Here is a 12,804-nt window from a genome sequence, read left to right as displayed (position 1 = left end):
ATGCTGGTTACTCTGTGCCTGTCCCCCTTGCTCCTCCTGTAGGCGCCTTCCTGATCGGCCAAGGCAGTGGTTTCATCAGTACATAAGAGAGTGCAGTCTCTGTAACCCAGACTCCATCCATGGTTGTAATCCCTTTGAAAAGACCAGGAATAAAATCTGTTAATGATAGCACAATAAGCAGATGATGATGAATTGATTAATACCGTGAGATTGCAATATTTTGTGTGTGTTTTCCTCAGAAATCCATTAACTTGAGGGGCACCTGGGTGGCTCGGTCAGTTAAGCATCTGACTCTCGGTTTCGGCTCAGGTCGAAACCTCCCCCGCCCTTCTAAATATTAAAAAAAAAAAAAATTATAGTCTCCTCTATTCCATTAGAAGCATTTTTGTTTGTACATATCCTCTAAAGAATATATTTTTAATGACCAAAAAATAGTACCCAGTTATAGTGAAGTATCCCTCGTCCTCTCCCATCTGTATCTTGAGCACGCAGCCTCTTTTCACTAGGAGATAATATACATAAGCACTTGGAAGTGTGTCTGCACGAGACACCCTCAGTAACTGTTGAACTTGACTCGCTCATGCCGAGCTGAATAGCCTTCCCTTACTCTCAGGGAGCAAGGCAGCAGGAGAAAGCAAGTTCTAAGGAGTCACATTTCTGGGTCAGAGGACACGTACGCATGTCTTCCTCGCTCTGGAAACATGTCTGGTGTGTCGCTGTCCCAGGCGGCGTCCCCGGCTCCGGAGGCGCACCACCGCTTTCTCCCCACTCCTTGAGGCACACCCTGGAAGAGGCCGCGTGTGATGGCCTCACTTAAAACGTTCTTCTCTTTTTCTCGAAAACAGCAAAGCCATCCCAAGAACCCCAACGACAAGCACCGCAGCAAGAAGTGCAAGGACCCCAAGCCCCGGGTGAAGAAGCTGAAGTACCACCAGTACATTCCCCCCGACCAGAAGGGGGAGAAGAACGAGCCGCAGATGGACTCCAACTACGCGCGGCTGCTCCAGCAGCAGCAGCTCTTCCTGCAGCTGCAGATCCTGAGCCAGCAGCAGCAGCATTACAACTACCAGACCATCCTGCCGGCGCCGCTCAAGTACGGGGCTGGGGGCCGCGCGGGCTGCGGGGGCGCCTCGTGGCCCGGTGCTCTCGCGAGGGCCGTCCCCTGCACAGCTTGGCTGCTGGGGTTGGCGGGGGCTCCGTGTCCCCAGAGCTTAGGAAGCCAGGGGCTGGCCCTGGTCCCCGCAAGGGCAGCTGGCGTGCCAGCGCCCTTTCTGTCCTCTGAACTCCGTTCCGAACCTTTCAAGTTAGAGGCGACTTTTCACAGTTATTCACCCAGGGAAGATTTGTCTGGTTTCCGCCCAAATAGTCATGGGTGCTATGAGAATAGCACATAAGACCTCTTATGAACAGTTTAAAAAAAAAAAAAAAGGCAAGTGTAGAAGCTGGAGTGGTCGAGGAAAGCTTTAGGGAAAAGGCGGATATGCATATGGGAAAGAGCCTGAAACTAGGGAATGGCCCTTTCAAGCAAAGGGGGGATGATGATGGTGCAAGAACAGAGGAAGGAGTGGGCGATGCCTGGTTATTGGGTGAGGGGGAAAAGAGCCGGAATAAAGAATGTGATTAGCTTTTTCAGAAAAGTAGAAGACGAAAGTGAGTTGAGCCACTGTCTGGAAGGACTTGCAGCCAGGCAGCCTTGAATCTTGATGTGGTAGGTGACTCAGAAGGTCGTCACGGTGCAATCACAGCGCGAGGAAGAACAGTTTGATGCCGGTCATGAAGGGGAGTCTGGAAATAGGAAAAACAGAAATTTCACAACAAAGTAGATGTGAGAAGATGAAAGGGCGTTGATAACGGGAAGGAAGGAACAGATGAGAGATGTTTCAAAGACAAGTAAAGGTCTTGGTGACCAACAACTGTGGAGAAGGAATATGTTTCCACAGTCTGAGGCCAGTTGGGAGAGACAGAAGGAAGTGAGTTCCGCCAGCTTCCGAGACTGAATCCGTAGCAAGACTTCCATTGCAAATTTTAATTATGTGCTAAAAGAAATTCCAAGATAGCCATCCTTAGTATGCATTTTCTGGGAAACATAGATAAAAATGCAAAGACCTTATCTCTCATTTCCCTCAGTTTTCAGAAGAAAGGGATACTTACATTCAACTCACAGAAAGAAACTCTAAAAAAAAAAGATGCAAAATTTCATTAGAAGAAAAAATTTTTTTGGTGATCAAGCCACTCAACTTATGATCTGTAGAAACTTGACTCTTGCTTTCTACATGTATGCTAAGCATTCCTCCATAGGAAACCCTTTTTCCTAGGAGTAGAAAAGGAGTAAGACACACTTAAAAAGCTCCTCTGTTTGGAAACATCTCCTCATATGCTAACGATTATCAATTCACTTTTTTCTTTTAAGATCCTGATATCTCAAAGAAGATTAGACCTATTAGTCATTCAGACCTTACTGTAAAGCACTTAAATCTAAAACATCAGGGCACAGAGATGAAGAAAGAAAGAATTTGTGTAGCATGTTATTATTTTAAGAGCAAGCAGGCCTGAGTGAGATGTTGACATTGGAAGGGAACCAGGGAAGACCAAAGAGAATTGGAAGAGTATCAGAGGCAAACGGCCGCTGCTTTACAGCTTTGTCTGGGCCCGAGGGAGGCGTCCTCCCCTGCCACCGCCCTCTTCTGGCAGCGGGAAGCAGGGATGCGAGCGCTAACCCTGGCTCCCATCTCTGTGCCCCTTACGATGCCCCGAGCGCTGTGCTCAGCACGTGACATCACCCTCCTCCTCACAGTAACTCCAGGAAGAGCTGAAATGACTGACCCTACTCCCAGGCAAGGAAACCTGTTAAACTGAAAATCCCATAAAGGATTTTGTGTGTGCGTGTGGTACCTATGAAACAGTCTTGTCTGTAAGGAAAGAAATTGTGCGGGGCCGGTCTGTAGATGGGAAGAGTACATCTGAGGTGTGGAGGATCCCGTCTCTTACAGTCCCTCGTCTTTCCACAAAGGCTACAGTCCCCTTCTCCTCCATAAACATTCCCACCACTGCAGCAGCCAAGCCACCCACCTAAGGAAAGCATCCCACAAAAAGAACGAGGAGGAAAGATCACTTATTGTTCTGTGTTCGTTCACCACACAAAGACTGAGCATCACTTCTGTGTAATTTCCACGTCCTGAAAGTGGAGATGTTGTTTTCTGTTACGGTGTTTCTTTTCACCAAAATTCCAGCACAGGAAACAATGTGGAAGTCCCATAGTACCCACAGCGGTGGGACTTTACCTGGTGACACAGCCTTCTGGTACCTGGGGGAGAGCAGCAGCCTTGGGAGACCAGGCTGTGGTCCCAGCATAGCCGCACCCTGGTGGAGGGTCCTGGAAGGTCCCTTCATGTGTCTGAACTTTGGATTTCTCATCTACACTGTCAGCACATTCAGTAACAAGCAGGGTGTTTAGAATCTCAGCCAAAAAGACAGCACGAATAGAATAATTAATGTACATCGTGCCTTCTCAAGGAGACAATATTGTTCATAAGAGAGCACAAGTTGGGAGGAATCTTGCACATTTTATTTAAGAAAGCATGGACATACATACAGTATGTAGGTAATTACACAGTCCATCCATGGTGTTAAAATTTCACTGGGAGGCTGATTAGGAAAAATGAAATCTAAAAAAGCTCCTTGCATGGAAAGTAATGAAAATAAGGTTGAGAAATCCTGATTTACATTAAATGTTTTCATAATTCTAATATAAGATTTTAAAACTGAAATTTTAGAAAGGAAAAAAGTGATACATAAAACATTTGTCATTCCATCCAAACTTCAAGAAACTTCATCTCCAATACTTAAAATATTTACCTGCCACAAAATTTAGGCAGATTTTCAAAGACCCCAAAATGGGTCTCAAGAGTTAGCTGTTGACAGGGCCAGAAATGGCTTCAAACACAATCTTCCTAAAACTCACTTGACAGAGCTCATCTAACTGGGGGCCTCTCCCTCTTTCAGAATATGGAATTCAGAGCTCCTTGCTTCAGCACCAAAGCTTATACAACAGAAAAACCTGGAGCTATAATGAAATTGGCTCTCTGGTCTCAACTATCAGGTGGACCTTTCTCAAACAGATAGCAACCACCCAGAAGAGGGAAGGCCACTGCTGCCAGGAGTAACACAGGGGGAAGAAGTTAGACGGGGACCTGGTTTTGATATGGAAAGGAATTTAGGAAAATCAGTACAGAAGGACAACAGCTTCACCAATATTTTTTCAATAACCTTTTTAAATGAAGTATAGGGTATGGAGAAGCTCATACATCATAACTGAAAATGGATGCCAAGTAGACACCTTAATCAAGAAGTAGAACGTGATCAGTATCCCCAGGAGGCCCCCTTGCGTCCCCTCTCAGTGACTACCTGACTTGTACCCCATAGGTTAGTTTCACCTGTTTCTGAACATTACATAAATGCATTCTTACACACACATGGGTCTGGCTGCTGTTGCTCCGCGTCGTGTCTGTGAGACGCCTCTGCACCGGTGTAGGAAGCAGCAGTTAATTTTTTTCCATCTAGTGTTCTATAACTGATCCACCCATCGTCCTCTCAGTGGACAGTTGGGTTGTTTCCAGTTGGGGCTGGTAGGAATAATGCCATAGTAAGCATGCTCACCTGTGTCTCTTGGTTCATGTAGGAGTATCTTTGTCAGGTGTCCTTCCAGGAAAAGGTGCAGGTTTTTCTTTAGCAGATGGCATAAAACAGTTCTCCAGAGTGGTCGTGGCAATTCGCACTTCCACCAGCCATGATTGCGAGCTCGGGATGTTCCGGGTACTTGGCGTCCACAGTCTTAGTCATTCTACAGCAGTTCTGCTGGGTATGCAGTGCGATTTTGTTGTGCTTTTCTTCATGTTCTCCCTATCTATTGAGGCTAAACGCTTGTTCGTACATTTATTGACCATTTGGATATACTTTCTTGTGATATGCTTGTTCAGGATTTTCCCATTTTCCCATGGGTTTTGTCTTTTTCTTACTGATTTTAAGACTTTTGTATATTCTAGATATGAGGCCTTGTCATAAATACATATTACAAATATCTCCTATGACTTGACTTTTCACTCTTGAACGTGTCCTTCTTAGTGCATTTTGTGTCCTGTTTAAGAAATCTTTGCCTACCCAAAGGACATGAAGATACTGTCCTAAGTTTTCTAGAAGCTTTATTGTTTTCATAATTCATATTTAGGTTTTCGAGATGGTGTGACGTAGGGGTCAAAGGCCCTACTTATTTCTGTATGAATATCCAATGTGGCCCAGCACCATTTATCCAGAAAAGGACCACCCTTTTCTGCTGCACGACAGTGCCAACTTTGTGATAACTCAAGAGGCTGTATATGTGAGGGTCTGTTTCTGGATTCTCTGTTCTCTTCCATTTGTTGTTCTGCCCCCAGCACCATACCATCTTCATAACTGGCTTTGTAATGAATTTTGATATCTGGTGGTACAACTCTTCCAACTTTTCTTTTCTTTTTTTTTTTTTTTTTTTTTAAGATTTTATTCATTTATTTGACAGAGACAGCCAGCGAGAGAGGGAACACAAGCAGGGGGAGTGGGAGAGGAAGAAGCAGGCTCCCAGCAGAGGAGCTTGATGTGGGGCTCGATCCCATAACGCCGGGATCACGCCCTGAGCCGAAGGCAGACGCTTAACTACTGTGCCACTCAGGCGCCCCCCAACTTTGCTTTCTTCAAGGATGCCATGGCCTTTCTTGGTCCTTCATATTTCCGTAGAAAGCTAAGAATCACCTTCTAAATTTCTACCGACCAAGCAAACAAAACTTGCAGGGATTTTCACTGAGATCTAATTTGATCGATATATTCAAAATATTGAGTCTTCCAACCCATGACCGTGGCATTTTTCTCTTCACAAGTTAGCAAACTGTTAGCAGAAACAATGCCAAATTCAGAAATTATTTTATTATAAACTCTCTCACTTTCTCGTTCTTTTGAAGGCCACTCAATGACAAAAATAACAACAGTGGGAATTCAGCTCTGAACAATACCACACCTAACACTCCAAGACAGAATACATCTGCTCCTGTGAGAAAGCCGGGACCTCTGCCTTCTAGCTTGGATGACTTAAAGGTGAGAATTCCAAGTAGGATTTATTCACCCATAGGTACCACAGAAAGATAAATGATTTGCCAGATTTGTCTAGCATGTGTAGATAAGTTTCCAGTAGACATCCAACTTTACCAACATAAGATAACCTCTGTAGACGCACTTTCTGTTTACATCCATTAAGTTTCTTTTAAAATGACCAGTAATGATTCTCATACATTGAGCGTATACCATGTGCCAACACCAAACCAGTTCTGACAGCAGAGGCAGGTTTGTTCTTCCCTGCTTGTTGCCAATTTTGGGAGAAGCAGAAAAAATGTACACAGTCGAGAATCTGATCTCCAAGGCCAGCCTGCGTGGGTTTCCACCCCGGCTCAGCCTTCGGTGATCCGTGGTAGCTCGGACCACAGTGAGTCAACCTCTCTCTGCCCCCGTCTCCTGTGTGAACTAGGAATCGTCATAATAATGCCCACAGCTCCTGTGAGGATGAACGGAAAGAATAAAGCACATCCGACAGTGTCTGGCACACGGTCATTACTCAGTGAATGTGACGCTTACCATCATGGTTTCTGGTTTTCAATCCTTGGACCTAAATCCTTGCTGGATCACTGGTCTTTGCAGTGCTTCGGGTGTGTAGCTGTGCGTGTCTGTGGGTTAGGAAGAGACACCCTCCCGCTCGCCTATGTGTGGTCTTAGGGAGCTGCCAGACGTAGGCCCCTTTCCCCTCGACGTGTCCCATACATATGTCCGAAGTTGCAGTGCCGAAAGAGGAGGTGTGACTTGTTTGTACTTGCAGGTATCGGAACTGAAGACAGAACTGAAGTTAAGGGGTCTTCCAGTGTCAGGCACCAAACCGGACCTCATTGAACGCCTGAAACCCTACCAGGAAATGACCAGCAGCGGGGTCGCCGCCGGGGGTGTCCTGGCAGTGCCCGCGTCTGCCATCGTTGCCAGTAACCCAGAAGTCACCGTGGCACTGCCCGTCACAACACTACACAACCCTGTGACCAGCTCGGGCTCCTCCTTCAAGGCAGAGTTGCCCCCCACCGGCACCAGCACCGTCACCCACGTTGAGACCGTCAACTCCCCTCTGCCCATCTCACCGTCACCCTCAGAGCAGTCCAGTCTCGGGACCGAGGACACAAACATGGCAGACACTTTCACGGAGATTATGACCATGATGTCTCCGGCGCAGTTCCTGGGGTCGTCCCCTCTGCGAGTGACGGGCACCGAGGACAGCCCAAGCCCCACGAGCAGCACGCTGTCAAGTCTGGAACTGGACGCGGCCGAGAAGGACCGCAAGCTGCAGGAGAAGGAGAAGCAGATCGAGGAGCTCAAGAGGAAACTGGAACAAGAGCAGAAGCTCGTGGAAGTTCTGAAAATGCAGCTGGAGGTGGAGAAGCGAGGGCAGCGGCAGCAGCCGCCGCCGGAACCGCAGGCCGGCTCCGCAGCCAGTCCAGCGGCCAAGTTAGAGCAGAAGCACGGCGGCGCCGGCTCCTCAGTCAAGGACGAGACCTCGCTCAGCGACTGCTCCAGCTCCAGGCCGCCCGGCCCGGTGCCCGGCCAGCCCCTCTCGACTGGGGGCCAGGCCCTGGTGGCCAAAAAGGCGGTGGTGATCAAGCAAGAGGTGCCCGTGGCGCAGGCGGAGCCGCAGAGCATCGTCCCGCAGTTTTACGTGAGTTCGCAGGGACAGCCGCCGCCTGCCGTTGTCGCTCCGCCTCAGGCTTTACTCACCACGCAAACTGCTCAGCTGCTGCTGCCGCTGTCCATCCCGGGCTCCGGTGTCACCTCAGTGCAGCTCCCCGTAGGCAGCCTCAAACTCCAGGTGTGAAGTGTGTCTTCTAACTCCTTTGCCTTACAGCCTGCCGACAGTGGAGCTGGCCACGCTTTCTCCCCAACGCCCCCACGCCAGGCTCCGGGGTGCCAGGAAAGGGGGGATCCAGAAATGTTAACCGCTAGCACTGTTGCTGTATGGCGAACACGAACAAGGGCTGCTTCTCTACTTCCCAGACCTTTTATCTGTAGGGAGCACCGTATCACGCGCAGGCATTTGTAAACACTAGTCACGGTATCGTGAGAATAGCTAGTGTCACTGCGCTTTCTGTGTGCAAGGTACGGCATCACGTGCTTTATTGTTTTATTTAAGTCATGTCTACACCCAGTGTGGGACCCGACCTCACGACCCCGAGATCAGAAGTCCCACGCTCTTCCGACTGAGCCAGCCAGGCACCCCATCTACTTTAAATGGTTTACTCTCTTTAGCCCTCCCTTCCTCCAGAAGATCTAAGTGATAACAGCCATTTTGCGATAGGGAAACTGAGGCCTTGAAAGATTTGGTCAGTTGCTCCAGGCCAGAGCTGGATAATTCTGACTACAGAGCTTTCACTTTGATGCCTGCTCCTACATTCTGCCTCCTAAATGTAATTCTTGAAAGACGCCAGTGAGGTGAAGATGCCAAAGGCATGTTGGGCACCTAAGGGAAATGTGACCACAAACCTCGGAGTGAGGATGTTGTTGAGAGAGGTGATAAGACACTGGCTGGCATGAAGTCTCCTTTTATGCCTACGTAACCCGTGTAGTGACTTCAAGCTGTTTTATGTAATGCGTCTTGCTAGGTTTCAACAAAATGTGTGGGCCACAGGTAAACTGAAACCATCTGGGGCAGTGGTCCTCAACTTTGATGCCCCAGACACTTGTAATGGCGGAAAGGAGCGGTCCCGTACCTCTGGGGTTAGGAAGCATGACCTGAGGCCCTTGGCCTGTGCAAAAATTCTAATTCCCCTGCTTAACCTTTACAGTGCCTGTAAAATTGAAGGTCGACTCTTTAATATAGCTCTTCTGCACATTTTTTTCCCCACCAAATCTTCCAGTAGAGTTGATGTTCTCAGAACAAGAATGGTGTTCTATTCTGGGCCTCTGTGTGCCCCAGCGTGTGGCTGGGGCTGCCCCCAGAGGGAGCACACCCTGCAGCTTAAAAGCAGGAGTCTGGGCAGTTGGGCCTCAGAGATCTCCCTGCTGATATTCCACTTATTATAACACCTGACCTAGTGTGTGTCGAGCTCCTGTAGGCTTTTATTTCGGTCTTCTCTTTTCTCAAACTTTCCAGATGAAAATCTTAGCCACTTAAGAAGCAATAAGAGCATGAAAATAACTGGTCTGGGGTTTCACTCTCTGGTTTAGAATTAAGGCTCAAATCTATGTGTTGATGAAATGAAGTGTGGATCTGTAAATATTTTATTTCATTTCAGAGATGAGCCCCACATGACCCGTTATTCCACATCTAAGCTTTTTTTTAAAATTTATTTATATATTTCTGGTAACCTCTACACCCAAAATGGGGCTCAAACCCTGAGATCAAGAGTCACGCAGTCCTCGGACTGAGCCACTCAGGTGCCCCCACGTCTAAACTCTTGATTCTGAGATTGTTTTTAACAATGAAATTGATTTCTTTATTTGCTTCCTAGACTCCAGCACAAGCAGGAATCCAGACTCAGCCTCAGACAGCAACTGCCACCCTGTCCTCAGGCTTAGCCCAGACCGTACCTCAGAAGCAAGACACGTTCACGCCCCATGTGCTCAGTCAGCCTCAGCAAGTTAGAAAGGTGAGTGAAGGCTAGTGGGTGACAGGTTGTCGCTGAGGGGTACTGTCGTCTGCCCTGCCAGCCCGCAGGCGTCTATCCGCAGAGCAGTCTCCTCACGGGAAGCTCCTATTTGTTTTTCTGTATGATTGCCCCCCATCGGGTTGGCCTCTGGGCATGTGGCATCAGGCTGCGGATTACCCAGTTATTTGGGGAAGAGAGTTCTTTAATACTGAAAGATAGCTCGTCTTAACAGTTACACCCCTTTCCAAGTAAAAGTTTTAAAAGTATGTTTTTAATCTTCATATGTAGGATTTTCTGGGGTTTAAAATAAATATCTTCTCAAATTAATAATGGGGGGGGCGGTAAGTGCTGTTCCCTGGGAAGAGATATTGAAGATGAAAAAGATACTTTCTGAAAGGTTTACCTTGAGTATGGCCTTTATGTATTGAAGAGTTTGCCATCTTGCAGGTTGAGAGCCAGAAGGCCCGAGTCTGCTTATTCTGGGTTCCCACTTCCTACATGGTTGGCCTGGCGTAAAGTTCACTTACTTTCTCTGAGTGTTATTTTCCTCGTCTTTACAACGGTGATTTTGGTCTAGGGCTCAGTAACTTCTGCCTGTGTTCCCACCAAAAAGTTCTGATGTGATAGCCCCAGAAGTTACCACAATTCCCTCTCATCCAGTAGGTGGAGCTATGTGCACATCTCCTTGTCAGAAAACTCTTAAAGGCTTCAAAAATAGGTCTCACTATTTTATTTTTTTAATTTATTTTTTAGAGGGGGCAGGGGCAGAGGAAGAGGGAGAGACAGAATCTTAAGCAGGCTCCATGCCCAGCGTGGTGCCCGACATGGGCTTTGATCTCGTGACTGACATCATGACCTGAGCTGAAATCTAGAGTTGGACACTTAACCGACTGAACCACCCAGTTGCCCCAGGTCTTACTATTTTAAACCGTGAGATTTATTAGTTCCAGAATTTTAATCTTCAGCATAAAAGAACTTGGCTAATTAGGTGTACCTGTAGACATGGCCCAAGGTGGTTGAACTGTCTGGGCTTAGACCACTTGAGCAACAGACAGAAACAATGCCTGGGGTCATCAGTAGTCACATCAACTCGTGCTGTCTTCTGAAATCTCCTCTGGGAAACGCAATGAGCAAGGAGTTATATTTGCGTATTACTTACTTTGGGCTCAGAATAACATTTTAATGTAGTCATAAGCTTAGCAAAGGTTCAGATGTCAAGACCGTTTGTTTTAGGGAGGAGAGAGAAAAGCACGGTATAGACAGGGTAAATAAGGGCTTATTCACTAAGTCTCAAGATACTAGAATTAGGGTTCTTAATTCCAATTTAAAGGAAGAAATTCTTGTACCAAATATAAGGAAATTCAACTTTTTCAAAGAGGAGTACACTTCTAGAACTCCTCACCCAGAGCAGCTGTGCCGTTTGGAGGGATACAGAGACACACACGTAAATACGCTTTCCCGCTTAAGAAATACATATATATATATTTACAACAGAAATACAGGGGTAACTTCTTCTCTTTCAGAATACATGGTATAAAGTATATTAGATATTTTTACAAGTGAATCAGTCCTGTGAAATACAGTTGCAAAAGCACACTGTGGCCATACATTTGTAAAAGGTCACTAAACCTTTGGCTCATAATGGGGGCCAAACACACACTCGGCAGTTCCACAGGAGGGAATCCTCACCGCTCCTGAAAGAGCAGAAGTTAGCTTCGCGGAAGGGGGCAGACTTTACATGGGGCCTTGCAAGAATTTGGAGAAATGTTCAAGAAACTGGAAAATTGAGTGTGGCCACAGCATGTGTGGCCATTCTGGTAGGCTAGAGAAGGGGCCAGGTGGTAGAAGGTTCGCGTGCCAGCCAGAGAGGAGGGTTTTACCATTAAGGACAGAGGAGCCAGGGAGTGTGGGGACTCGATCAGGTGTGGGTGCCAAGGCTGTAACTGTTGTGGAGGGCTGACAGGGAGGGAGGCTCAGCAAGGAGGCCGTGCTGGTTTTCCAGTGACCAGTAGCAAGGGCCCAGATTAGGACAGCAGAGAACAGAGGCCTGATTCAGGAGGCGTTCCGAAACTGTGTGAGCGCTGAGGGGAGAAAGCGGAGGAGACTGACAGCTCCATTTAGCAGAGTTTCAAAAATAAATGGTTAAACCAAGAATTATTTTTCCTCAGAGGCTGGAGGTGGTGGGAGGAAAGGGGAAAGTTTACTTTGGAATAGATTAAATTTGAGATGTCCCAAATTTCTGTTTGTAAGCGTTATAAATGTGGCTGTGGCACTTGGGAGCAAGGCTGGAAAAGAGGGGTGGGTTTGGGGATTACTAGCTTAATCGTGAGCATTAAAGCCACGAGAGTAAACGAGATCACCCTGGTGAAAAAGAGGAGAAATTCAGCTATCACTTAAGAGAAAAATTATACTGAGTAAATGCTGATTCCCAGAAGATGCGGTCCATGCCACCGTCAAAGCGATGATGACACTGGAAAATCGGGGTCGACAGTGGCCTAAGGGCCACGTCTAGCCTGCTCCCCGCTCTCCCCGCCCCCGGTCTCTGGATAAAGTTTTCCTGGAACCCAGTGCCACCCATTTATTTCTGTACTGTCAGGGCTGCCTCTGGGCTACAGCAGCAGAAGGGAGCAGTCATCTCGGAGACCTGCGCCCGGCAAGTCCTACACTGAATACTTGGTGGCTCTTTATCGTAAACACACTGAATGGTAAACATTGGTTTGTTACAGGTTTTCACAACCTCGGCGTCGAACACCGTTCTCCCCTACCCGAGAGCACCCGCTCCAGTGGTCCAGCAGCCCTTTGTTACTAAGACACCCACCAGCGTTCTGCAGTCCAGAAGCGCCCCACTTCCCTCCCTGCAGAATGGGCCTACCACTTCCAATAAGGTAATGCCGTGAGCACGGAGCAGCCGCGACAGGGCGTGCTTCCTGGGGTACAAAAGCATCCCAACAGCCAGCGCTCTCACCTTGGAGTGACTGAGTAGCAGTGTGCATGGGACAAAACAGCCAAACTACTGTGGTGACAGTGGTTCCGGGGCAGCTTAGCTGTTACCACGGTCCAGGTGGCCCTTCCCTCACAAGAGCCCCCCCCCCCCCCGCTCCCCCCC

At 47.7% G+C, this 12,804-nt stretch overlaps 1 protein-coding gene across 1 annotated transcript in view; it reads left to right on the top strand.

The window, feature by feature from the left end:
- MRTFB (myocardin related transcription factor B) overlaps window positions 1-12,804 on the top strand; it is a 184,326-nt gene that overhangs the window by 148,488 nt on the left and 23,034 nt on the right. Inside the window, exons 9-13 of the mRNA XM_040635306.1 lie at window positions 846-1,093; window positions 5,988-6,120; window positions 6,893-7,921; window positions 9,561-9,698; window positions 12,425-12,583. Coding sequence (XP_040491240.1) covers window positions 846-1,093; window positions 5,988-6,120; window positions 6,893-7,921; window positions 9,561-9,698; window positions 12,425-12,583 — 1,707 coding nt within the window. The remainder of the gene's footprint in view (window positions 1-845; window positions 1,094-5,987; window positions 6,121-6,892; window positions 7,922-9,560; window positions 9,699-12,424; window positions 12,584-12,804) is intronic.

The sequence above is a fragment of the Ursus maritimus genome, unplaced genomic scaffold, assembly GCF_017311325.1.
Source record: "Ursus maritimus isolate PB19 unplaced genomic scaffold, ASM1731132v1 scaffold_2, whole genome shotgun sequence".
Lineage (NCBI taxonomy): Eukaryota > Metazoa > Chordata > Mammalia > Carnivora > Ursidae > Ursus > Ursus maritimus.
This window is presented reverse-complemented; position numbering and strand designations above follow the sequence as displayed.